At 41.2% G+C, this 27,861-nt stretch overlaps 1 protein-coding gene across 1 annotated transcript; it reads left to right on the top strand.

The window, feature by feature from the left end:
* The first annotated feature begins 613 nt into the window (after positions 1 to 613).
* On the top strand, positions 614 to 22,746 carry LOC133279474 (ubiquitin carboxyl-terminal hydrolase 42-like). The gene is made up of 15 exons (XM_061473214.1): positions 614 to 1,142; positions 12,460 to 12,570; positions 12,719 to 12,821; positions 12,982 to 13,049; positions 13,194 to 13,264; positions 13,814 to 13,896; positions 14,376 to 14,487; positions 14,855 to 14,995; positions 15,197 to 15,297; positions 15,754 to 15,892; positions 16,413 to 17,144; positions 17,531 to 17,619; positions 18,291 to 19,769; positions 20,308 to 20,600; positions 21,654 to 22,746. The coding sequence occupies exons 1-15, from the start codon at positions 872 to 874 to the stop codon at positions 21,692 to 21,694; spliced, it is 3,834 nt and encodes a 1,277-aa protein (XP_061329198.1). The 5' UTR covers positions 614 to 871; the 3' UTR covers positions 21,695 to 22,746.
* Positions 22,747 to 27,861: the final 5,115 nt, after the last annotated feature.

The following is a 27,861-nucleotide window of genomic DNA, read 5'->3' as shown; positions in this document are numbered from 1 at the left end:
GTTTTTGTGTATGTTATTGTTTTACAGTCACCGCTGCCAATGTTTGTTTTGTCATGAGACAAATGTGTAATCGCACTTAACCGCAGTTTTGTGAGTGGGGTTTTTAGTTTGGTTGTTGTCGTTTGTTTTTGTTTTTTTCATATTTCTTACCAGCTATTTAGTTCTTCAAGTTATCTCTTTGATACTGAGTGACAGAATTTCCTTCTGGAATGCTTCTTGATAGTCTTAAGTCAACCAGAACTTTTACCTCTGTTACAGATACGAACAATGACTTTAAAGAGAATATCTTCAATATTTAAAAACCTGTCACAACCTGAGGAAGATGCAGAGAAAGTACCGACAGGTTCTGTGTATTCTAGAGCCTCTGAAAAACCTAAGCCTTTTGGCCAGGAAGAGCAAAGTTAGTGTGTCTTCTGTCCTTCCCCTCCTTTCTTCAGAACAAAATACCCAAAAGTTAGAAAACACAGTTCTCATTTGTTGCACTGATACAAGATGATGACTAAAGCCTTCAGCACTAGGCTGCAATTTTGTGAGTCCCCTAAGGCAACTGAAGGGACTGGTATTGGAAGACCTGTAGTTTTATCTTTAAAAACCTACTTGCAACAATGGGTTTGAGGAGGTTTTTATAATACACAGACTTAGCCAGGTCTTCTGTGCTGTGCAGAGAAAAGTACATTTTACCTTTGTGTTTATGGCTTCCATTATTCACAAGCCTTTGAATGCTAACCCTGCTCAGGAAGAGGTCTGGTATCCGTAGGGTTACCTGCTCCGCTGGTTACTCCCTTACTTTTCCATCCTAGTTCTTACAATCTGTTCATCATGTTGTTTTGCGTTGTGGAGCAGACCTGGTTCTTCTGGGTCCTCCTGCAGAATGCTCCCTTTTAAACATGCTTTTTCAAAGAGAAACATTAAATATTTTTTGAAATCTGATTTTCTTGCAGTTGTTAACGATGGAATTGCCCCACCACGTAAAATTCTTTTTCCACCTGAGAAAATCTGCATGGATTGGCAACAGCCACTGAACGTTGGAGTTGGACTGTGGAATCTGGGCAATACGTGTTACCTTAATGCTACTTTACAGTGTTTGACGTACACACCTCCTCTGGCCAATTACATGCTGTCTCTTGAACACAGCAAGTCATGTGAGTACTTTCTAACATGATTATAAATACGTTGGGCGGCTGCAAAGGTGAAAGAACAAGAGTGATTCTGTGGAGAAAATGCGTGGCTTTCCCGTTTTACCTGTCGAAGCTGGCTTTGAATGCCATCTTCGTGGTCTTTTTCAACATAAATGATTCTGTGATTCCGTGCTTATTTAACAGGAAGCTCGGAATGGCATATAAAGTGCATTTGTTCATTTAATGCCCAATGGCAAAGTTGCAAATAAAGAGCATTTCTTGCTTTGTGTGAATAGCGAAGTACGTTGTAAAGGAAGGCATTTGATGAACATTTGGCATTTGTGTTTCCTGCTGGTAGAAAGGTGGTAAAATGTAGGATGTTGGCATCGTAGCGTCTTCGTCTCTGCAGCCTAGATAGCGTCATGTGCTAGTACTGCAATAAATGACATGTTCACTATTGACCCATTAAAAAAGCCCACACCCTAGAAAGCACTACGAGCTAATTTCTGCTGACCTGAAATGGAAATTTGTGTGGGGCAGTATTAAAATTTAGACTGGTTTTATTCTAGTTAAAAGTTTGTATTTTTTTAAGCCTTTGAATTTGTGTTCTTCACATTTCCATTCTATGCTTGAACTGATTTGGCATAGGAGCCTCTTTTCATATCCTTCTAGGTCTATTTTGACAAAGGTACATGCATGCTTTTTGGTTTGGCATCTTAGTGTTTATTCCTAGAAATTTAACTGTGTTTTTTTTTGACATAGATAAAAATGCTTCCAGTTAAGAACCCTGTTGCAAAAAGGAGGGCAGAAATACTTACACATACCTTCCTTTAACCTTTCCTTTCTCCCAGAGGATTCTTAGCTCTGTGTCATGTAGCTCACCTAACAGCAATATGCTGAAATTCGCACGCATTCTCTCTTAGCGCTGTGTCATCAATATCAGTAGTGTTTTTCGTGGCTATTGTTTTTTGGTTTTGTTCTTTTTTTGGTAGCAATGCTTATTTGACTAGACTGTGTTGCTTCTTTCACTCTTCAGGTCACGAAAAAGGCTTCTGTATGATGTGTACATTGGAAGCTCACATTAACCAGGCCCTGTGTTTCTCTAATAGTGCTATCAAACCTATATCTGTTATCAATGGCCTTAAAAGTAAGTCATTTCAGATGGTTTTCTTTTGATATATTGGGTAACTTCAAAGCACTCTCTGATGCATAGAAATGATTTTGATACTTTTAGAAACGTGAGTTTTCTTTCATTTTCTAGGAGATAAATATAACCACCTTCTTATTTATTAGGTATAGGAGAACATTTCTGTTACGGCAGTCAAGAGGATGCACATGAATTCTTGTCCTTCACTGTTGATGCTTTGCAGAAAGCTTGCTTGAATGGAGGCACCACGTACGCATAAACGAATTATTTAACCCTTAGATGTTCTCTAGCCCCTTTTACTCCTTTCTTTACTATACTACATTAAAATGACTGTCCTTGGTAAAAACTGTTTGAAGAGTTAACTCTGAGCCTCGTATCATCTGAGGCCTGATTTATCATTTCTTTCCAGATGGGACACATCTTCTCAAGCCACTACGCTTATTTATCAAATATTTGGAGGATACCTAAGATCCCGAGGTACTTGTTACAATTCTTCCCGTCCTTTGAACTGGTGTGTGTCTGTTTGTCTGTAGTAAAGGACTTTGTGCTTTGACTAAAGTAAAATGTATGAAGACTCTAAATTTGTCCAGTCAGTGTTAAGCATTTGTATTCTGATTCCAGTAAAATGCTTGAACTGCAAAGCCGTTTCGGACAGGCACGAGCCATTCCTCAGTATTACTTTGGATATAGAGGTAAGGTGTTTTGTGAATACGGCTCGAGCTGCATAAGGACCTGTAGAGCTTTCCAGATAAAGGCATTTTATTTAAAAATATACACTGCTAAAAGGAAAGAGCTTGGTGTTGGGTGGGAGTGGATTGGGCTTTGGTCTTGTGTGGAATGCATCTAGATGCTCTCCATGTTTGCAGTGGGTTTAACCTGTAAAAACAGTAATTACATCTACACAAACACCTATACCCTCACACTTCTCTGTTATTCTGCTTCAGCATCTATATCGTTAGGCTGATGGGTTTGCTTGCTCTCATTATTGATGCCGTAGCATAGGACAGATGGTGTCTGTGGCACTGCAAACTTTATCTTTTTATTTCAAAGTAGCATCATTTCCACAGGAGGTAAATGCTCAGCGTACTCTGAGGTTTCTGCCTCCTTCACAGTGGTTGCCGGTTGACAGTAGGTCACTTGAGGATGAACTAGCAAGGTTCTCTCGTAGTTATACCAGGAAGTGTCTGAAATTTTGCATTTCCAGTGACCTAGTGCTCTACCTTCTTATTCATCCAGACCGTTACGTCTCTCACCGCGGCTCTGAAACAATTTGTGACACCTGAACAACTGGACGGAGAAAACAGCTATAAGTGTAGCAAGTAAGATTCCTACTAATTCCATCTGAGTCCAAGAGAAGGCGTTTAATGTGTCACATGAATATTTGGAAATAGAAGAATTGTGGCCATTAGCTCATATTAGACTTTTATTCCTACTGCTGCCTGCGCTGGGGTTTATTAGCCTTTATCAGTGTGAGGTTGCACACAGAAATATTCGTCTGGCCAGAAGTTAAAGGGGATGTCTGCTAAGTAGTGGTGAGCTGAAGCACGGAGCTAAGGACAACGATTTGGGGTGGGAGGCAACATCAGCTGGCTGAAGGTCCTAGTGTTCCGTGTGAAAGGATAATGTTCTAAGTCCTTTGTTTTGTAGAGCTGTCCGCTTACATGCTGTTACCTTCTGTCTATTAACAAACGTGAAGTGCAGCATATGGGTTCATAAGCCTGTGCGAGAGATGAAAACTTGTTTGAGTTTTGGGAGGGGGAAGAATTTGCTGTTAAACATTTGTCTGTGCTTGTTTTTAAGGTGCGAAAACATGGCTCCTGCCTCCAAGAGGTGCACGATACATCGCTCCTCCAAAGTTCTCATCGTATCGCTGAAAAGATTTGCAGATTTTACTGGTGGCAAGATCAACAAGGTATATTTGCAGCTGTAAAGCAGCTTTATCTTCTCGGAATGGGAGATTTCCCCAAGAAAATATCATTTTAAACGGGGGAAGTTTAGATTGGATATAAGGAAGAAATTCTTTACTGTTAGGCTGGTGAGGCATTGGAATGGGTTGCGCAGGGAAGCTGTGAATGCTCCATCCCTGACGGTGTTCAAGGTCAGGTTGGGCAGAGCCTTGGGTGGCATGGTTTAGTGGGAGGTGTCTCTGCCCACGGCAGGGGGGTTGGAACTAGATGATCTTAAGGTCCTTTCCAACCCTAACTATTCTATGATTCTACGGTTTAAAAGCTGTTAATGTTTGCAGGCTGTAAGTGTAATAACAATAGTCCAAGAAAAGTCAATCTAACAACTATGGCTTACGGTAACCATAAGAGTATACCTCACTCTTAGAGTTAATTCTGCAGAAAACAGTTCTCTGCAGCTTCAATTACGAAATATTGTTTCTGAGAATAGGTATTTTTAAATGAATCAAGACCATATTTATGTGATCCTAGCCTGTGTTTTGAGAAGGGTTTTTGTCAGGCTGTTCCATGAAGTGTTTTGGGGTAATTTTTGAATCTTCCTGTTTTGTGTTTAGGATGTGGAATACCCTGAATATTTGGACCTTCGAGCATATATGTCCCAGTCAAGGGGAGACCCACTCATGTATTCTTTATATGCAGTTCTTGTTCATTCTGGTTTCAGCTGCAATGCTGGACACTATATCTGCTTCATAAAGGTGGGTATCAGCTTGATCTCTAACAGGGTAAAATAAACAAAGAAAATCAATGTTACCGGCAACCACCATTTTGATGGAGAAAGGTTGAATGATGTGTTCCGTTTGATTTGTTTGGTACGTTTCGTGCTGTAGTGTTCCGCCTGTGATGTCATTTGGACATCATGCGTTTTGTCTGAAGATGCCACTGTCTTTTGTTTGCAGGCCGGCAATGGATTTTGGTATCGAATGAATGATGCCATAGTGGAGCGTTCCGATATCAAAACGGTTCTCAATCAGCAAGCTTATTTACTTTTTTATATCAGGTAATACCGACTACTGAATCTGTTCAGAATATATTTACTTTCCTGTTACTGATACTTTTCTTTTTTTTCCAAGTGTTTTTCTTTCTGTCCTAGGAAAAGTTTACTGTTTCTGTAATTCAGTTCTGTCTAACCTGAACTTACCGCTGTCATTTACTGTCTTTCATTGCTTGGCCTTAAACTGGTGTGCTTGTGTACATTGCTCTGTATCCGCTCTACGTAGCGGGGTAATTTAGAAGAGGAGAAATAACACCGTAGATGGCGTAAGGGTGAGATGTTGCTCTGACAAGAATAGTCATTGTAGGGAGACCATTGTCTGTTTTTTTAGTTTGTAGTCTCGGTTGAGTCTTTTGTATGTGGCTTCTGTGTCACGTCATCTGTTCTTATAAAATTACATATGGGGTTTTAATCCAAGAATAGGTTGAAAGAAAAACTCTAAAGTGATATCACTGTTTTTTTCCCAAGGCGCCACGATTTGACAGTTGGAGAACGTGGTTTTTGCTTACCAGCAACTTCTTATCCCCGTTCATTCCTTGGTCAGCACGGGCCTAATAGTAAGCAGGCTGGATTTATGGGAGCACGGCTTCCTCCTCGTATGATTAAGGTAATTTGCAGGGAGCAAATAATGGCACCAAATTGATAATGTTGTTTTCTTTTGATGGGGGGGGGGGGGTAGCTTGTTGTTTTAGAGCATCTGATGAATTGTTTTCCCTCCCACACTGCAGCTTTCTTCACAACCATCATGCAACAGCCAGAATTATTCAAACAGTAGCTAGTCCCAAATTGTGCAGCCATGCTACTTCATTATACTTCCAACTCAAAGCGCTTTCTAAAGCACTGAGAGCTACGCTTTTGAGACACTTGGAGGAGTCTGTTAATTCTTGATGATGATGATGACGATAAGAAGAATAGTAGTAGTAATAATAATAATTAAATATCACTCCCCCAGTGTTACTTCAGCTGAGACAGTGAAAACGATTTTTCTTGGTCCTGAGTACCAGAGCAATTATAGCAGTGTTTTCAGGGAACGTTTAAAGGGGAAAATAAACATATTTGGGAAGAGCTTTAGTCAATGTTAAGTTGTTTGAGTGGGTTTCAGAAAATGAGGCTCATTTGATACCAAGATGCAGTAAACCAAAAGCAGCAGGAATGAAACACACTTGTTGGACTTAGGTTTATATTGGAAGTGGCGTGTTTTTCTTCTTAGGTGGTGAGGCAATTTGTAGAAATATTTAGTAGGAGAATTTAATGTTTTAATAAGTGCGGTGTGATTGCACATATTCATCTTGCAATCTTTTCTTTTTAAATACAGAATTCAAGTCGTTTAAATGGAAATGGACCCCTAGAAGAGGATACAAATCCTGTTGGTATCACCATAAAAAGGCCATCTTCAGCTCCATCAACAGCTTGCATTCAAAACTGGGCAATTACCAGGCCTTCAACTACGGATCCATCAAAAGCCCAGAAGATCACTATCAGTATTCGTAAAATATTGCCTGAGTGTCAGACTGTGTCACAACCTGACTGTCTTACCAGTGCTCTGGAGAATGAGGATCTCAGCAAGGCTGTTCCTTCCTCCACAATTGCAAATTCTCTCAGAGCAGAGTCTACCTCAAATGCATCTACAGTGGCAGTTGCTGCTAACATTTCCAAACAGGAAGTTCCTGATGAAATGTTTGTAGAGCCAGCAGTGAATGGAAGTTCTACACTCGGGTCTGATGCTACAGTCGCTTCCAGTCCAGAGTCTTCAGGAAAATCTGAGGCGTCGAATGGCGTGTTTAAAATGAATTACAACGTATCTTCCAACGGAACTGTAATACTGAAGGTAGTCGGCACATTGCAGAATTCCCGTTCTTTCTGTGAGAGTGCTGAAGAAGAGAGATCCCATCATGTGCTGCCAAAAAATGATTCACTAAATTGTGCTATTAGTTTAGATAATGGATCTAAACAAAATGGACTGAAACTTGATGATTTTACTTCCCAAGTCCAACCTGCTAAACCTTCTGAGATATTCTTTGCTAAAACAAATGGATTGCTTGAACCAGTGAGTTGTTTGTTCCATCTAGAACTCCTCACCTATGGTGTGTTTAGTATTCAGGAGCATTAAAATGTTCCTAAGTCATGTGAAAACAGCACAAATTTAAACTTCATCGTTAACGCTTTGTGCTATTGTCGCATTAGAATTTGCAGAGCTGAACTGGCATGTGAGAACATGTCAACTTCAGAAAATTTCACCTGAGATAGTACTTCATAAGTTTCATAAATATACTGGGGGGGAAGGGGTGATGTGTGAGATAGCAATGGTGCATGTAAGGCAAAGTGATCTTGTTTAATGACTAATGAGGAAATTTTGAAAACAGTTTTCTTCTAAAGGTAGTATTTTTTTTGTCTGTTAACGTCTGCGTTTTAATTGTAGGTACCTGTAGCTGAGTCACCGATTCCTCAAGAAATAGTCTTAGAATCCCTGGCCTACAGCCACCTGAACAGGTTGTCAGAGAAAACAAGGTAAATTGAGTACACTCTGATGAAAACAAGATTTCATACAAGTTTATCATTGTTTTACCCATCTACTAGTACTATTTAATAGAAAGCTTTCCACACTGTATGTGTAGGGTTGCAGACATCAGCACTGAACATGTGTTATTCTGATATTAATGAAAGCAGATGCCTCCCAGAATGGTTCTGTTTCTTCATAGGATAATTTTACTTTTTTTTACAATTGGATTTCTTTTCCACTGTAAATTCCCACCTTGTGCCCTCCCATTTTGTGGAGAGAAGGGAAATGAATGAGTTGACTTTTTTCTAGTTTGGGGAGAGCGAAGGTAGTGGTTTTGGCTGCTGATGCCTTACAGAGTCCCTTTAGAAAGCTACAGTTTCCAAACTGTGTAAGGGAGTTTAGAAACATACAGAGTTTACCAGTAGCCACCAAACCTTTTACTTCAAGGGATTTTTGCTCCTAACATTTATCTTTTAGGTGAACTTTTTCAAATGAAAAATGTGTTTTTGTTTTGTGCAGTGTCCCTGCACCTCAAAGGTCTGAGGGTGATCGTCTGATGGAAACCGTAGTGACGGAAAATAATAACTACGCAGAAGTACCGCCTGTTAATGACTCTTCTCTTACAAAGCTGGATAAAGTTCTGGAGAGTCAATTCTCTAGACAAAATGAGGGGTTGAATAATAAAAAATGCGAAGAGGATAACAGGCAAAAATACGAGGAGAAGATACACGACTCCAAAAAAACTGACAAAGAGCACTGCCGAAAGAAGAGACAATACTCTGACATTGACGAGGAGAAGCAAAGCAGGAGCAAAGTGGATGATTGTTCCTGCAAAAGGAGGTGCTCTCACAGAATGGAAACAAATCAGCAATATCATGCTAAGCAGGACTATTGCAATGAAGGCAAGTACAGACCTTCCTATAATGAAAGAAACAGTCCAAATAATGGCAAAATCTGAGGAAAATACTCTCGTTACAGATCCCGAAGCAGAGAAAGAACGGAACAAGACAGGAATCAGTATTATCGTTCCAAAGGAGAGAGAACCTGGAGCATGGAAACATACCGTCGAAGCACGGAGTTGGGAAAAATGCAGATATTACAAGACTTATGACTCTGTCCATAGAAAAGGAGATGGTAGAGAGAGGAAGTCCTTTCATTTTGATAAAGCCTTTCATAAATTGAGTCAGTTCTACAAATCACGTAGGCATTATCACTGCAAGAGCAGATGGGCTCACAACACTCACTGCAAAGAGGAAGGATGGCATCACTTGAGCAGCCACAGCGGAAACTTCCGTCATTGTTCACTACCTCTGCAGCAGTCTGAAAAACACTCTCGGGAAGGGCACGCACCTCCACCTGCCTCAGCTCATGCACAATTTGACAACTCTTTCTGGGAAAATGAGAAACTGAGGCTTGGCAAGAGGAAATATGGCAACGCAGAAGGAAGAGAAGGTGAACTGGAAAAGAAATGCCGCAAGATAGATGATAAATACCAAGAGAAGGATTACAAGTAAGCAGGAATTCCAGCATAATCCGCCATTCTTTTCCTAACTCTTTTCTGAATGTTTCCCATGCCTGCCTTTTTCCCATTGTTTCTAAGTGATTTATATAGGATAATCTGACTACGGGTTGGTCATTGGGCTGGTCATTAGGTTGGTCAAGCAAACATAGGAGGGATGTTGCTGAATAGCATTAGAATGCTAGATCTGGAGCACAAAGCGAAGAACCTGTCGTGGTTTAATCCCAGCCTGCTGAACGAAGGACAGAACCACATCTGCGCAATGTTCTTGATTAGGTTACCTTAGATTAGCCACCTTCTCGAGTCTGTCGGATCCTGTAATCACAGGGCAGACGGAGCTGCATGCAGGCTTGAGACTTCTCGTTCAGAAACCAAACCACTGAGACAGGGTTTGATGCTGAATGTCATGCCAGGGAGCGACATTGCTTTCTTTTGTCTTTCAGATGCAAAGCTCACTGATGGAATCCTTCAGTGCCTGAACTAAACCTACCAACAAAACCAACTACTTCTTACCATCAAAACTGAGTCTTTACCATCAATCCTGATGGTTTACCATCGAACCTGGCTGTTTACCATCAAGAATGACTCTTTACCATCAAACCTGTTTACCATCGAACCTTGCTTTGCCATCAAAACTGACTCTTTACCACCAAACCTGATTGTTTACCATCAAACGTGACTGTTTACCATCAAACGTGACTGTTTACCATGGAAGGTGGCTTTACCACCAAACCTGCTTACGATCGAATCTGGCTTTACCATCAAAACTGACTCTTTATCATCAAACCTGTTTACCATCAAACCTGGCTTTACCATCAAAACCGACGACTCTTTGCCGAAAGAAACTATGACTCTTTGTCTTCAAACTGGACTTTATCGATACTATCGAAACTTAGAATTTATTGTTGAAACTTTTACCGTCAAGGCAAAATCCATCTGTTTTAATTCCATTTTCTTAATATACCGTCACTTGTCTGAAGTCTCAGTTGTCTGGTTTTGTCTCCCTAAAGTGGCTAGCTAAAGACAAATTCATACTGTGATTTTAATTTTGATTATTAAATGCTGTCAAACTGTGATGCACTTCATAGTCACTGGTCCTGCATCAGGAGACCAGTGAGTGGGAACCTCTGTGAAATACAGTTCATCTGACTAATCTGTCTGGTCTAATGAATCGACTTGAGGAGAAGAGATCTGAGTTGTTCCCCCACTTGCCTTATATTTGACTGAAGCTCATGGAAGGCAACGGGCAAAATCCCTCCTTAATTTAGGGTGGGAAAGCAGCTCTTAATGGAGTAACATTCATAGCAACACAGCTATGAGTGTTCAGCCTTACAAAAACAACCGATTTTGCAGCTGAGGAGTTTTCTCTCTGAAAAATTCAACCTGTCAATTTAAATCAGTGTGCTTAAAGGTAGGCAAAGAGGCCTTTTACTTACAAGAGCAGTTGCAAAATCAGATCTTAACTAAATCAGCACGCACCTCCCATGTATTCCTGGTAAATGAGGAGCTATGCAACAGTAGAGTTTCACACTTTATTTTAGAGAAAGTCTCCAGGCTGAAGCAACAGGTCCTCCTGATAAATGACAGCGTTACTATTGCAGTGGATTTACATCAAACATCACATTTTTAACAATGATCGATACAGAGTATGTCATGCAAATCACTTGTGTACACCAAGTAATACTTCAATCAGTCCCTATCTGTGCAGCATTTACATTTTCTATTCAAACTGTAGCTAGAAACATTTTACAAGAAAATACAGAAAAGGAATTTGTAAGCCAAAAGTCTTAGTTTGTAGGATTTGGTCTACAAGAGACCTAGCTTTTCCAGCCAGCATATCTACATAGGTATGTACTACATCTTAAAAATACGCATTGTTTTCAAACACTAGAAAGCACTATAAATGCTGCTCAGTTGACAGAGGTTCTGTTTTGTACCAGTTTAAACCGGTTCAAAATGTGAAGCAACGTAAAGCTTATTTTGTCAGAATAGTGTCAGTTTTAAGTCAGTCCGGCTGAGCTGAAGTTTCCCGTGCATTTCTCTGCCTGCACTGCACTGGCACCGTGGCTGATGGAAGCAGCCACACAGTTCAGATGCTGAGTGAAGCCACCTGCCTGGCTCTGGCTGGCCCCTGCAGCTGCAAAGGGCAGCACTGAAAACCAGGAGCAGAAGAACTGCACGCGTTTCAGTGCAAGAGGAAGGGAGAAGTTTGTCGTCCCCAGAGGGCTTTTCCTCAGCACGGCCAACCTCTAACAGGTGCTGCTTTAGGCCACTGAGCCGCCAGTCTGTCTGAGTAGCTACCCCTGGACTTAAAGCCCAATAGTAAAAGGGAAAAAAAAAGGTTGAGAGTTTTTTTCTTTGCCCGCATGGGTAGTACCTACTTGCCTGATATTTTCACAAGCCACTTTGTTTTACTGGCCTTGTGAACAGTGGAAAGTTTGGGCCAGTTTCACTCCCTCTTAATCCTCTTACAAAGAACATTCGGAATGAAATATCATCACACACAAGAACATTGTTCCGTTAGCTTTGGTAAATTAAAAGAGATTCACTGAGCACCACAAATAGCTGATTAGGATGTCGCATCTTTTTAATGCTAAGAAATACTACATTTCCTGCTACAATAGCCTTAGTTATACGTTACTCTCAATAGTTATTCCTGCCGGATAGAAGAACTTCATCTAAATACAGCAAATTAACTCCCAAGGCATTTCCTTCATGCTTCTGGGCAGGCATCCTCACCCGGTTAAATAAACAGATTTTCAGAAGGGAAGAACTGATACAAAAGTGCTTCATGGCTTATGAATGCTTTTGTAATCTCACATTTCTCCGGGAATACTTTATTGGCTGCTTTTCACACCCTTGCACTTCTTGGTACCACTGATTCATCAATGTCAGTAGTGTTTTGTCATACATTCTGCAGCCTGTAGAGTTCACATTCATATCAGTCTGCAAAAAAAAAAAAAAAAAGTCATTGCAATACTGAAAATGTTCATCAGAAAATGCATTTTAATACATACTTAGTCGTCATTTAAATTCTGTACAGGATTGCATAATAAAATGTCACAAAACTCGTGGGATATTTACACCTTAGGAGAAGAGAATGTACATGAAGAGAGGACATTGTACCTGTAGCTTAAAAACTACTAATTCATAAGGTTGAGGTTTGTGTTTTTTGTAGCAATGCATATTTGGCTAGAATGTTGCTTCTTTCACTCTTCAGGTCATGAAAAAGGCTTCTGTATGATGTGTACATTGGAAGCTCACATTAACCAGGTCCTGTGTTGCTCTAACAATGCTATCAAACCTACATCTGTTATCAATGGCCTTAAAAGTAAGTCATTTCAGATGGTTTTCTTTTCATACATTTGGTAACTTTTCAAAGCACTATTTCAGGCATAGAAGTGATTTTGATACTTTTAGAAACGTGAGTTTTCTTTCATTTTCTAGGAGATAAATATAACCACCTTCTTATTTATTAGGAATAGGAAAGCATTTCCATTACGGCAGTCAAGAGGATGCACATGAATTCTTGTCCTTCACTGTTGATGCTTTGCAGAAAGCTTGCTTGAATGGAAGCACCAAGTAAGCATAAACAAATTATTTAACCCTTAGATGTTCTCTAGCCCCTTTTCCTCCTTTCTTTACTATACTACATTAAAATGACTGTCCTTGGTAAAAACTGTTTGAAGAGTTAAATCTGAGCCTTGCATCATCCGAGGTCTGATTTATCATTTCTTTCCAGGTTGGACATATCTTCTCAAGCCACCACACTTATTTATCAAATATTTGGAGGATACCTAAGATCCCGAGGTACTTGTTCAAAATCTTCCTGTCCTTTGAACTGGTCTGTGTCTGTTTGTCTGTAGTAAAGGACTTTGTGCTTTGACTGAAATAATATGTATGAAGACTTTAAATTTGTCCAGTCAGTGTTAAGCATTTGTATTTTGATTCCAGTAAAATGCTTGAACTGCAAAGCCGTTTCTGATACGTATGAACCATTCCTTGATATTACTTTGGATATAAAGGTAAGATGTTTTGTGAATATGGGTCGAGCTGTATGAAGACCTGTAAAGCTTTCCAAATGAAGGCATTTTACTTAAAAATATACACTGCTAAAAGGAAAGAGCTTGGTGTTGAGTGGGGGTGGATTGGGCTTTGGTCTTGTGTGGAATGCATCTAGATGCTCTCCATGTTTGCAGTGGGTTTAACCTGTAAAAACAGTAATCACATCTACACAAACACCTATATTCTCACATTTCTCGATTATTCTGCTTCAGCATCTATACATCCATCGTTAGGCTGATGGGTTTGCTTGTTCTCATTATTGATGCCGTAGCATAGTACAGATGGTGTCTGTGGCACTGCAAACTTTATCTTTTATTTCAAAGTAGCATCGTTTCCACAGGAGGTAAATGCTCGGCGTACTCTGAGGTTTCTGCCTCCTTCACAGTGGTTGCCGGTTGACAGTAGGTCACTTGAGGATGAACTAGCAAGGTTCTCTCGTAGTTATACCAGGAATTGTTTGAAATTTTGCATTTCCAGTGACTTAGTGCTCTACCTTCTTATTCATCCAGACCGTTACGTCTATCACTAAGGCTCTAGAACAATTTGTGAAACCTGAACAACTGGACGGAGAAAACAGCTATAAGTGTAGCAAGTAAGATTCCTACTAATTCCATCTGAGTCCAAGAGAAGGCATTTAATGTGTCACATGAATATTTGGAAATAGAAGAATTGTGGCCATTAGCTCATATTAGACTTTTATTCCTACTGCTGCCTGCGCTGGGGTTTATTAGCCTTCGTCAGTGTGAGGTTGCACACAGAAATATTCGTCTGGCCAGAAGTTAAAGGGGATGTCTGCTAAGTAGTGGTGAGCTGAAGCACGGAGCTAAGGACGATTTGGGGTGGGAGGCAACATCAGCTGGCTGAAGGTCCTAGTGTTCTGTGTTAAAGGATTATGTTGTAAGCCCTTTGTTTTGTAGAGCTGTCCGCTTACATGCTGTTACCTTCTGTCTATTAACAAATGTGAAGTGCAGCATATGGGTTCATAAGCCTGTGCGAGAGATGAAAACTTGTTTGAGTTTTGGGAGGGTGAGGAATTTTGCTGTTAAACATTTGTCTGTGCTTATTTTTAAGGTGTAAAAACATGGTTCCTGCCTCCAAGAGGTACACAATACATCGCTCCTCCAAAGTTCTTACAATATCACTGAAAAGATTTGCAAATTTTACTGGTGGCAAGATCAACAAGGTATATTTGCAGCTGTAAAGCAGCTTTATCTTCTTGGAATGGGAGATTTCCCCAAGAAAATATCATTTAAAACTTGTTAATATTTGCAGGCTGTAACCATTGACTAATAACAATAGTCTAAGAAAAGTCAATCTAACAACTATGGCTTACAGTAACCATAAGAGTATACCTCACTCTTAGAGCTAATTCTGCAGAAAACAGTTCTCTGCAGCTCCAACTATGAAATATTGTTTCTGAGAATAGGTATTTTTAAATGAATCAAGACTATATTTGTGTGATCCTAGCCTGTGTTTTGAGAAGGGTTTTTGTTAGGCTGTTCCTTGAAGTGTTTCAGGATAATTTTTGAATCTTCCTGTTCTGTGTTTAGGATGTGAAATACCCTGAATATTTGGATCTTCGAGCGTATATGTCCCAATCAATGGGAGAACCACTCATCTACGCTTTATATGCAGTTCTTGTTCATTCTGGTTTCAACTGCAATGCAGGACACTATATCTGCTTCATAAAGGTGGGTATCAGCTTGATTTCTAACAGGGTAAAATAAACAAAGAAAATCAATGTTACCGGCAACCACCATTTTGATGGAGAAAGGTTGAATGATGTGTTCCGTTTGATTTGTTTGGTACGTTTCGTGCTGTAGTGTTCCGCCTGTGATGTCATTTGGACATCATGCATTTTGTCTGAAGACGCCACTGTCTTTTGTTTGCAGGCCGGCAATGGATTTTGGTATCGAATGAATGATGCCATAGTGGAGCGTTCTGATATCAAAACGGTTCTCAATCAGCAAGCTTATTTACTTTTTTATATCAGGTAATACCGACTACTGAATCTGTTCAGAATATATTTACTTTCCTGTTACTGATACTTTTCTTTTTTTCCAAGTGTTTTTCTTTCTGTCCTAGGAAAAGTTTACTGTTTCTGTAATTCAGTTCTGTCTAACCTGAACTTACCACTGTCATTTACTGTCTTTCATTGCTTGGCCTTAAACTGGTGTGCTTGTGTACATTGCTCTGTATCCGCTCTATGTAGCGGGGTAATTTAGAAGAGGAGAAATAACACCATAGTAAGGGTGAGTTGTTGCTCTGACAAGAATAGTCATTGTAGGGAGACCATTGTCTGTCTTTTTTAGTTTGTAGTCTTGGTTGAGTCCTTTGTATGTGGCTTCTGTGTCACATCATCTGTTCTTATAAAATTATAGATGGGGTTTTAATCCAAGAATAGATTGAAAGAAAAACTCTAAAGTGATATCACTGTTTTTTTTCCAAGGCGCTACGATCTGACACTTGGAGAACGTGGTTTTTACTTACCAGCAACTTCTTATCCCCGTTCATTCCTTGGTCAGCGGGGGCCTAATAGTAAGCAGGCTGGATTTATGGGACCACGGCTTCCTCCTCATATGATTAAGGTAATTTGCAGGGAGCAAATAATGGCACCAAATTGATAATGTTGCTTTCTTTTGATGTGGTTTGGGAGCTTGTAGTTTTAGAGCATCTGAATTTTATTTTCCCTCCCACACTGCAGCTTTCTTCACAACCATCATGCAACAGATCACTCTTTTTCAGTGTTAGTTTAGCTGAGATAGTGAAAACGATTTTTCTTGGTCCTGGGTACAAGACCAATTATTGCAGTGTTTTCAGGGAACGTTTAAAGGGGAAAATAAACATATTTGGGAAGCGCTTTAGTGAATGTTAAGTTCTTTGAGTTGGTTTCAGAAAATGAGGCTCATTTGATACCAAGATGCAGTAAACCAAAAGCAGCAGGAATGAAACACACTTGTTGGACTTAGGTTTATATTGGAAGTGGCGTGTTTTTCTTCTTAGGTGGTGAGGCAATTTGTAGAAATATTTAGTAGGAGAATTTAATGTTTTAATAAGTGCGGTGTGATTGCACATATTCATCTTGCAATCTTTTCTTTTTAAATACAGAATTCAAGTCGCTTAAATGGAAATGGACCCCTAAAAGAGGATACAAATCCTATTGGTATCACCATAAAAAGGCCATCTTCAGCTCCATCAACAGCTTGCATTCAAAACTGGGCAATTACCAGGCCTTCAACTACGGATCCATCAAAAGCCCAGAAGATCACTATCAGTATTCGTAACAAATTGCCTGAGTGTCAGACTGTGTCACAACCTGACTGTCTTACCAGCGCTTTGGAGAATGAGGATCTCAGCAAGGCTGTTCCTTCCTCCACAATTACAAATTCTCTCAGAGCAGAGTCTACCTCAAATGCATCTACAGTGGCAGTTACTGCTAACATTTCCAAACAGGAAGTTCCTGATGAAATGTTTGTAGAGCCAGCAGTGAATGGAAGTCCTACGCTCGGGTCTGATGCTACAGTCGCTTCCAGTCCAGAGTCTTCAGGAAAATCTAAGGCGTCGAATGGCGTGTTTAAAATGAATTGCAACATATCTTCCAACGGAATTGTAATAGGGAAGGTAGTCGGCACATTGCAGAATTCCCGTTCTTTCTGTGAGAGTGCTGAAGAAGAGAGATCCCATCATGTGCTGCCAAAAAACGATTCACTAAATGAGGCTATTAGTTTAGATAATGGATCTAAACAAAATGGACTGAAACTTGATGATTTTACTTGCCAAGTCCAACATGCTAAACCTTCTGAGATATTCCTTGCCAAAACAAATGGATTGCTTGAACCAGTGAGTTGTTTGTTCCATCTAGAACTCCTCACCTATGGTGTGTTTACTATTCAAGAGCATTAAAATGTTCCTAAGTCATGTGAAACACTGTGAAAACAGACAGCACAAATTTAAACTTCATCGTTAACACTTTGTGCTGTTGTCGCATTAGAATTTGCAGAGCTGAACTGGCATGTGAGAACATGTCAACTTCAGAAAATTTCACCTGAGATAGTACTTCATAAGTTTCATAAATATACTGGGGGGGAAGGGGTGATGTGTGAAATAGCAATGGTGCATGTAAGGCAAAGTGATCTTGTTTAATAACTAATGAGGAAATTTTGAAAACAGTTTTCTTCTATAGGTAGTATTTTTTTTGTCTGTTAACGTCTGCGTTTTAATTGTAGATACCTGTAGCTGAGTCGCCGATTCCTCAAGAAATAATCTTAGAATCCCTGGCCTACAGCCACCTGAACAGGTTGTCAGAGAAAACAAGGTAAATTGAGTACACTCTGATGAAAACAAGATTTCATACAAGTTTATCATTGTTTTACCCATCAACTAGTACTATTTAATAGAAAGCTTTACACAGTACAGCAAATTCCACACTGTACGTGTAGGGTTGCAGACGTCAGCACTGAACATGTGTTATTCTGATATTAATTAAAGCAGATGCCTCCCAGAATGGTTCTGTTTCTTCATAGGATAATTTTACTTTTTTTTAAAATTGGATTTCTTTTCCAATGTAAATTCCCACCTCGTGCCCTCCCATTTTGTGGAGAGAGGGAAATGAATGAGTTGACTTTTTTCTAGTTTGGGGAGAGCGAAGGTAGTGGTTTTGGCTACTGATACGATGCAGAGCAGTGAGCAGAGGGAGACAAATGTGTTTGGTGTGGGTTTTAATGTACTACTTGCAAGCTCAAGAGAAGAAAAACATCTTCTCCATCTTCTCTGGGCACTGCTGAATGTGTAAGAGTCGGTTTCTAAAGGGACTGCCTTACAGAGTCCCTTTAGAAAGCTACAGTTTTCAAACTGTGTAAGGGAGTTTAGAAACATACAGAGTTTACCAGTAGCCACCAAATCTTTTACTTCAAGGGATTTTTGCTCCTAACATTTATCTTTTAGGGGAACTTTTTCAAGTGAAAAATGTGTTTTTGTTTTGTGCAGTGTCCCTGCACCTCAGAAGTCTGAGGGTGATCATCTTATGGAAACCGTAGTGACGGAAACAGTGTTTGTCTATGAACAATCCAGGATGCCTCTTTCCGACCTTGGCTGTGAGATTGAAAGTACTTTTACTGTATCAGACTCTGAAACCACTGAAACCATTGCTACCGAAGACGTTGCTGAAAGTGTTATAACAAATGCTGATAATGTACATCCCAGTATCAACGGTCAGCACAAGGTCAGGAAAAAATCCTTGGATACTGAAGATGAATACCTTGGGCATTGTGAGTCTGAAGAAAGTAGAGACAAAGACAAACCAGGAAGACCAAACGAACCTGTACTCTTTGCAAAAGGAGATCCTTCGTATATGAAAGGGTCTCCCGAGAGTGAAGAGAAATTATGGCAAACTTCCTCTGTGAAGTCTGACATTGAATGTAGTCCTAAAAAACTTGCATGTCTAGGTGTTACAGATAAATGCCAAGATACAAAGGACATTTCTAATAACTACGTAGAGGTACCACCTGTTAATGACTCTTCTATTACAAAGCTGGATAAAGTTCTGGAGAGTCAATTCTCCAGACAAAATGAGGGGGTGAATAATAAAAAATGCGAAGAGGATAATAGGCAAAAATACGAGGAGAAGATACATGACTCCAAAAAAACTGACAAAGAGCACTACCGAAAGAAGAGACAATACTCTGACAGTAAAGACCAGAAGCAAAGCAGGAGCAAAGCGGATGATCGTTCCTACAAAAGGAGGCGCTCTCGCAGCATGGAAACAAATAAGCAATATCATCATAAGCAGGATTATTGCAATAAAGGCAAGTACAGACCTTCCTATAATGAAAGAAACAGTCCAAATAATGGCAAAAGCTCAGGAAAATACTCTCGTTATAAATCCCGCAGCAGAGAAAGAACGGAACAAGACAGGAATAGGTATTACCATTCCAAAGGAGAGAGGACTTGGAACAGGGAAAGATACTACCAAGATGAATTACGGAGATGGGAAAAATGCAGATATTACAAGGATTATTACTCTGTTCATGGAACAGGAGATGGTAGAGAGAGGAAGTCGTCTCATTTTGATAAAGCCTTTGACAAATTGAGTCAATTCTACAAATCACATAGGGATTATCACTGCAAGAGCAGATGGGCTCACAACACTCACTCCAGAGAGGAAGGAGCCCATCACTTGAGTAGCCACAGAGAGAACTTCCGTCACTGTTCAGTACCTCAGCAGTCTGAAAAACACTCTCGGGAAGGGCACGCACCTCCACCTGCCTCAGCTCATGCACAATTTGACAACTCTTTCTGGGAAAATGAGAAACTGAGGCTTGGCAAGAAGAAATATGGCGACGCAGAAGGAAGCGAAGCTGAAGTGGAAAAGAAACGCCGCAAGATAGATGACCAAAGAATGAAAAAAGATAAGAAGGTCAAGAAGAAAAAGAAGTCCAAAGATAAATATCGAGAGAAGGATTACAAGTAAGCAGGAATTCCAGCATAATCCGCCATTCTTTTCCTAACTCTTTTCTGAATGTTTCCCATGCCTGCCTTTTTCCCATTGTTTATAAGTGATTTTTGTAGGATAATCTGACTACAGGTTGGTCATTAGGCTGGTCATTAGGTTGGTCAAGCAAACATAGGAAGGATGTTGCTGAATAGCGTTAGAACGCTAGATCTCGAGCAGAAAGTTAAGAACCTCTTGTGGTTTAAACCCAGTGTGCTGAACCCAGGACAGAACCACATCTGCGCACTGTTCCTGATTAGGTTGCAACAATTATATATTTTTAATTCCACATATTCCACAATTAGCCCCTGTAAGGATTTGTGTACAAACCAAGACTTACTGTCATTCAGTCTGAAGGCTAATGTTTGTTGCATCTAAAGTCAGATGTGCAGAAATTACTACAAAATAACTGACACACAGCAAGCCATCACCTGTGATAAAATAAGTAACATTCCACACATGCATCAAATGCTGCATCCGTTTTCCTATTTTTAACCTGCATGTTTCCCTCAGACTTCAGGATTTGGATGGCCTTGTGTTCCGCATTGACAATGACAATCGCAAACGGAAGAAAAAGAAGAAAAAGAAGAAACATATCAGGAAACTGAAAGACTTCTCAGAATATTTAGATTCTCGTCTCGAGAAGACGACGCAGGAGAAGAAGAGAGTGCCCATTTTTTCAGGCAACTATTTATGTGAGCAATACAGAGGCCAGGGCAGTGAAAAAACATACAAGGACAGGAAGCCTTCTGGGGCAGGTGACAACAAGAAATACGGCTTCATCCCATCCAGTAAGTATGTGAACGGTAAAAAGCCACAGGGTGTTTGCAGGACTCCTTTTTACTCACAAAGACACTTGTTACAGTTGGAACAACCCTTAAATGCTTTTATACAGTAGTGCAAGTGGTAGATGATGACATGAGACTTCCGGTCTAGTAATATTGTAGTAAAGCACCATCTTCCCCAAAAAGACTTCCAGGGTAATTGATTTAAATAAAATACTATGTTCAGCTGTTTCACCACATAGATACGGAGCTGACTGCTTATTCAGATGAACGTCAGTTGATGATAATACTGAACTATGCTTCCAGATATAGCTCAGTCTTCTCCTAAACGCAGTTGTTAACCTCCCAGAGGAAGCTTGCAACTTAAGACCTGGAGAGTATGTTAAATGCCTGCCACTGGTTTATTTCCTTCTGGTTGTTTTTCGTTAGCATAGGCTTAAAAATACAGAGAAGTGGGCTGAGGGAGAGCTGTTTTGCAATCGGAAACAATTCATCTACTCTAGGACTGTTTTGGCTTTAGTGAATGCTCCTGCCAGCAGGTGGCCAACTCTGGTTATTTCTAAACCAGTCAAAAGTATAGGAAGAAATTAAATGCCTTGCACCCCACTACACAGGTCAGGGGCATTACGATTAGTGCGCTATCTGTGTAGGTGTAAGAGATGTTAACCGATAAACACAGTGATAGAACCCCACTTTGATCCACTGCTTGCAACACAAGTGGAATATGAGGAGGGCAGTGAAAAGCAGAATTTCAGTATTTCCTCAAGTCCATAGATGTTAACAGACTTCCTCTTGTGGAAGGTCCGTCTTTAAAAATATTAAATAAATGGGTCCCAAGTAGGAATTTCTGGATAATGGAATCTCTCTCAAAAAAGGCCACCACAGCAGTGTGTTTTTAAAGAGCCTGGAACCTCTCAAACAGGCTAGGGACAGACAACAGCTGAGAAGGAATTGTTAGGTTGTGCCTTTTCACCAGGACTCCCCAGTAAATTAATAAGGATGGAAAGGGCTTGTGACAGGGTTTGACATTGAACATCATGACAGGGAGTGACATTGCTTTCTTTTGTCTTTCAGATGCAAAGCTCACTGATGGAATCCTTCAATACCCAACCTAATCCTACCAACAAAATCAACTACTTCTCACCCTCAGTCCCGACTTTTTACCTTCAACATCATCAACCCTTTACCTTCAAAAACGATGACTCTTTACATGGAACTCGACATTACCAATATTGACCATCAAAACTTAGAATTTATTATTGAAACATTTACCATCAAGACAAAATCCAATCATAAGTGGTGCTTAACATTTCTGTACAGAATTTTACCATGAAAGACTTTTTTTTAGTTTTTAACTTGAGACTTTGTTTTTTAAGATAATCCAAAAGGGTGGAAACTTTTTACAACTGCTGAACATTGTAAACTACCACATTATGTTCTCACACGTGTGAGATAAGGCCCTGGAATAGACCATCTCAAATGCTGCTTATTACAGGCTCAGGTTGACTTTATGTTATTCATGTAATGTTACTCCAAGTTAGACACCTGGTGCAAGAGCAACCAGGGATTACAAAAATTGCAACTGACAGTCTGTATATTTAATTTAAAGACTTATTTAATATTTCTCAAGTAGAATTTTTTTGCAAGAGCTTCATTTTCTTTCCTGTTCTGTCGGACACTAGGATCTAATGTACTTCATATACGAGTTATATTCAAGATCTGGAAGAAAATCATCTGGTTCTCAGCATTGTGAAACAACAGATATGCAGTTTTGAATGTATTTCTCAAGATGATTTGTAATACTCTTCCGTATGTTTTTATTACATTTTCTTAATATACTGTCACTTGTCTGAAGTCTCAGTTGTCTGGTTTTGTCTCTCTAAAGTGGCTAGCTAAAGACAAATTCATACTGTGATTTTAATTTTTGTTATTAAATGCTATCAAACTGTGATGCACTTATTCACTGGTCCTGCATCAGGAGATGAGTGGGGAACCTGTATTAAATACAGTTCATCTGAATAATCTGTCTGGTTTATACAAGCTGTGTTGTTCAGAGATGTCTAAAGTTTGATCTTTGTTTTTTTAAAGATAAAAAGCACTTGCCCCACTGTAAATATATAGCATGTAAAATTTATATAGTATATAAATACAGCAAAGTTAAAATGGATTTTTACTTGAGTTTTACTGGAGTTATTTAACATGCAATATGTCATGTGAACTGACAGCTTTCAGAGTGTATTTGATGCTCAAGAAATTAGATCTTCCTTTCAGTGGTAGGGGAGATGATGCTGTCGCTGTGACCCAGAGAAGATCAGTAACTTGGGATTTCATCTGCCTAAACAAGAATGCAGAAGGCTTTCTTTCTCCTTTGGTGTTAAAAGCTTCCACCACCAGGCAGCAAGCTGGGAGCTCATCAGTAGCTTTTTACTGTGTGTGACACTAAATCAAAATCCAAAGGAGAAAGGTTAATGTTTCAGTAAATACTTGAAGAAATATTTTGGTACATGGAAAACCCCATAAAGCCAATCTATAAGTGTACCCTGCATAATGTTCCTATGGCAACAGTTCTGTGAAGTTACATAAAGTAACATGACAAAGAAACCACACACTGTTCATGTATCTGGCTTTTTCTTCCTCTTTTGTCCTCTGGCTCCCTGATTTGGTGTCTTGTCTTTGATGAATAACCCTGTCATAGGTGTATAAAAGGAGTTTCAGCATTGACTGCTTGTCATGGTTTAAGCCCAGCCAGTAATTCAGAGCCACGCAGCCACTCGCTCACTCTCCCCTTTCTTCCACCCTGCTCCCAGAGGGATGGTGAGGAGTATCAAGAGAATGTAAATCCCACAGGTTGAGATAAGAACAGTCCAGTAACTAAGGTACAATACAAACCCACTACTGCTACCACCAATAGTAATAATTATGAGGGAAGTAACACGGGAGGGAATATACAACTAAAAGGGGAGACGAAAGAACAAACCAATAAGCACAAAGTCATGCTCAATACAATTGCTCAGCACCCACCAACCGATACCCAGCCAGACCTCAGCAGCTATCTGGGCCTTCCAGGTATCTCTCCCCAGTTCATATACTAGGCATAACATGCTGTGGTATGGCATATCCCTTTGGCTAGTTCGGGTCAGGTGTCCTTTCCCTGCTTCCTCCTGGTTTCCCATGCCCCTCCTCACTGGCAGAGCATGAAACTGGAAAGTCCTTGATCAGCATAAGCATTACTTAGGAACAACTAAAATATCGGTGTGTTACAGCACTGTTAGACTAAAGTGGAAAACAGCACTGCACAGCTGAACCCATGACAGTATCCACCCATGGAATATCCATGACATTTAGGTCATGCTCAGATCCCTTTTTTTTTCACTATACCATTGCTTTTTGTCTCATATATTTACACACACACACAGAGATACCATTCCTTAGTCCATGGACCATCCCTATAAAGTTTGCTGAATTCACTCAGTCCACGATGTCAGGCTCCATCTCTTGCAACAGCCTCTCAGGGCAGGAGAGACAGTGTGTTGGGATGGGTTGTTGCCTGTTGACGACACCGCTGAACTCATCTGGTCACTGCTGAGCTTGTCTGGTTTCATCAAAGTTCATTCTTTGTTGGGATGATGTTCGGAGGGAAGTCAAGGTCAGTCGATGCTGACCTGAGGACGGTTCTATTGCTGCTTTTGGCTTTCTTATGACTTTATTCTCCACTGACGTTCACGACAGCACGTATCTTCTTTTCAAAGCCCACAGTGGTAGAGATGGGCATCTGGCTGATGGGCTATAGAAGCGTTGTATAGCAGGCAACGTCATATGAGTTCATTGACTGTTTTCCCCCCAGATTAAACCCCTTTGAGGTACACACTGGACTTCCCCATGTTCCCACATTACCCACCAAGTACATCCAGGCACCTGAGCAAAAGCAATCCCATGAGTGGGTTTGCCTTGAAGCAGGAATAACCCAGACTGTCTTCACCAACAAATTCTTTATGTGCACCACAGGAACTTTATCCCCCTCTACAATATGTAGAAGTTCTGACTGTGCTGGGCCAGCCCTGTTGGCAGATCCTCTGGTGCTGACCAACCAGGTGGCTTTTGGTAAATGCGTATCCCAGCATTTGAAAGTCCCACCACCCATTGCTCTCAGTGTAGTTTTTAACAGTCCATCAGACCGTTGAATTTTCCCAGAGGCTGGTGCATGGTAGGGGATGTGATATACCCACTCAATGCCATGCTCTTTGGTCCAAGTGTCTATAAGGTTGTTCCAGAAATGAGTCCCATTGTCTGACTCGGTTCTCTCTGGGGTGCCATGTCACCACAAGACTTGTTTCTCAAGGCCCAGGGTAGTGTTCTGGGCAGTGGCGTGGGGCACAGCGTATGTTTCCAGCCATCCCGTGGTTGCTTCCACCATGGCAAGCACATGGCACTTGCCTTGCCAGGGTGGTGGGAGTGTGATACAGTCAATGTGCCAGGCCTTCCCGTATTTGTACTTCAGCCATTGTCCTCCATACCAGAAAGGCTTCATCCTCTTGGCTTGCTTAATTGCAGCATGTTTCACATTCATGAATAACCTGGGCAATAGTGTCTATTGTTAAACCCACCCCTCAATCATGAGCCCACCTTTCTGTTGCATCTCTGCCTTGATGGCCTGAGGTGCCTTGCTGGGCCTCAGGCCCAGCAAGCTAAAAATAATTCACCCTTATGTTGTCAATCTGAGTCCATCTGAACCACTTCAATCTTAGCCACTTTATCCACTTGTTGGTTGTTCTGGTATTCCTCAGTGGCTCGACTCTTGGGTACATGGGCATCTCCATGGCGTACCTTCACCACCAGATTCTGCACCCGGGCAGCGATGTCTTGCCACAGTGCAGCAGCCCAGATGGGTTTACCTCTGCACTGCCAGTTCCTCTGCTTCCATTGCTGCACCTCCCCCACAGGGCATTTGCCACCATCCATGAGTCAGTATAGAGATAAAGTACTGGCCACTTTTCTCTTTCAGCAATGTCCAGGGCCAGCTGGATGGCTTTCACCTTGGCAAACTGACTCAATTCACCCTCTCCTTCAGCAGTTTCTGCAGCTTGTCATAAGGGACTCCATACAGCTGCCTTCCATCTCCGATGCTTTCCCTCAATACGGCAGGACCCATCAGTAAACAAGGAATATTGCTTCTCACTGTCTGACAGTTGATTATATGGTGGGACCTCTTCAGCACGCATAACCTGCTCCTCTGGTGACATTCCAAAATCTTTGCCCTCTGGCCAGTCCATGACGACTTCTAGAATTCCTGGATGACTGGGATTTCCTGTTGGAGTTTGTTGTGTAATTAGAGCAGCCCACTTACTCCATGTAGCATTGGCTGCATGATGTGTAGAGGAGACCCTGCCTTTGAACATCCATCCCAGCACAGGTAACAGGCGTGCCAGGAGGAGCTGTGCTTCAGTGCCAATCACTTCTGAAGCAGCTCAAACCCCTTCATAGGCTGCCAGTATCTCTTTTTCAGTGGGAATATAGATGGCCTCAGATCCTCTGTATCCCTGATTCCAAAAGCTGAGGGGTCAACCTCGAGTTTCCCCTGGAGTCTTCTGCCAGAGGCTCCGGGCAGGACCATTCTCCCTGGCTATGGTGTACAGTACATTTTTCACATCTGGCCCGGTCCAGACTGGTCTAAGGGCCACTGCATGAACTATCTCATGTTTAATTTGCTCAAAGGCTTGTTGTTGCACAGGGCCCCATTTAAAATCATTCTTCTGGGTCATGTGATAGAGAGGGCTTACAATCGAACTGTGATTTGGGATGTGCATTCACCAGAACCACACAGCGCCCAAGAAAGGTTTGTGTTTCTTTCTTATTAGTTGGTGGAGACATTGCTGTTATCATGTTGATCGCATCTGTGGGGGTCTGGTGACATCCATCATGGCATTTTATTCCCAAAAATTGAATCTTCTCTGCAGGTCCCTTGACCTTACTCCATTTTATGGCAAAACCAGCTTTCAGCAGGATCTGGATAATTTTCCTCCCTTTCTCAAAGACCTCTTCTGCTGTATCGCCCCACACGATAATGCCATCAATGTATTGCAGGTGTTCTGGAGCTTGCCCCTGTTCCAGTGCAGTCTGGATCAGTCCATGGCAGATGGTAGGGCTGTGTTTCCACCCCTGGGGCAGTCGGTTCCAACTGTACTGGACGCCCTTCCAAGTAAAAGCGAACTGTGGCCTGCACTCCACTGCCAAAGGAATTGAGAAAAATGCATTGGCAATATCAGTTGTGACATACCACTTGACTGCCTTTGACTCCAGTTCATATTGGAGTTCCAGCATGTCCGGTACGGCAGCACTCAGTGATGCTGCGACTTCGTTCAGGCCACGATAGTCTACTATTAGTCTCCACTCTCCATTAGACTTTCACACTGGACATATAAGGCTATTAAAGGGTGAGCGTGTCCTACAGATCACTCCTTGGCTCTCCAGTCTATGGATCAGCTTATGGATGGGAATCAGGGAGTCTCAGTTGGTGTGATATTGCCACCGGTGCACTGTTGTGGTCACGACTGGCACTTGTTGTTTGACCTCCATCAACCCCACAACAGAAGGATCCTCTGAGAGACCAGGCAAGGTGGACAGCTGCTTAATTTCCTCCGTCTCCAGGGCAACGACACCAAAGCCCATCAGTACCCTTTTGGATCTCTGAAGTACCCTCTTCTGAGCTAGTCTATGCCAAGGATGCGCGGAGGCTCTGGACCAGTCACAATAGGGTGCTTTTGCCACTCCTTCCCAGTTAGGCTGATTTCAGGCTCCAGTACAGTCAACTCTTGGGATCCTCCTGTCACTGTAGAAATACAAATGGGTTCCACCCCTTGAGAGCTTGGTGGCATCAGGGTGCACTGGGAACCGGTGTCTACTAAAGCCTTATACTCCTGTGGGACTGATGCGCCAGGCCACCTGATCCACACAGTCCAGTAAACCTGACTGTCCCTCTCCTCCATCTGGCTGGAGGCAGGGCTCCTCTAATAGTGATCATAAGATTCTCCACTTACTTCTTGTAGAAAAGGATTACAATTCCTTATCATAGAATATGGAATAAAATCAGCTCTTCCACCCCATCTGGGAAGCTGCTCACTGAACACTGGAGCAGCAACTTTCTTGGGAGGATCATCCTTGACCATTGTTTTTCTCTTCAATTCATGGACTTGTTCCTCCAGAACTGAGGTAGGTTTTCCATCCCACTTTCTCAGGTCTTCTGAATGATCCCACAGGTAAAACCATAGGGTGGCCCACAGCATGT

This window comes from Pezoporus flaviventris, unplaced genomic scaffold (genome assembly GCF_033815535.1).
Source record: "Pezoporus flaviventris isolate CSIRO_AGI_PZ_B2104156 unplaced genomic scaffold, CSIRO_AGI_Pfla_v1 ptg000078l, whole genome shotgun sequence".
In the NCBI taxonomy this organism is placed as follows: Eukaryota; Metazoa; Chordata; class Aves; order Psittaciformes; family Psittacidae; genus Pezoporus; species Pezoporus flaviventris.
This window is presented reverse-complemented; position numbering and strand designations above follow the sequence as displayed.

Excerpts from the sequence above, each read along its gene's own strand:
- LOC133279474 (XM_061473214.1), top strand. The coding sequence starts at position 872 with ATGCTCCCTTTTAAACATGCTTTTTCAAAGAGAAACATTAAATATTTT. Across the intron at positions 1,143-12,459 it reads TCTTGAACACAGCAAGTCAT|GTCATGAAAAAGGCTTCTGT; the intron begins GTGAGTACTTTC and ends TTCACTCTTCAG. Across the intron at positions 14,996-15,196 it reads ACTATATCTGCTTCATAAAG|GCCGGCAATGGATTTTGGTA; the intron begins GTGGGTATCAGC and ends TTTTGTTTGCAG.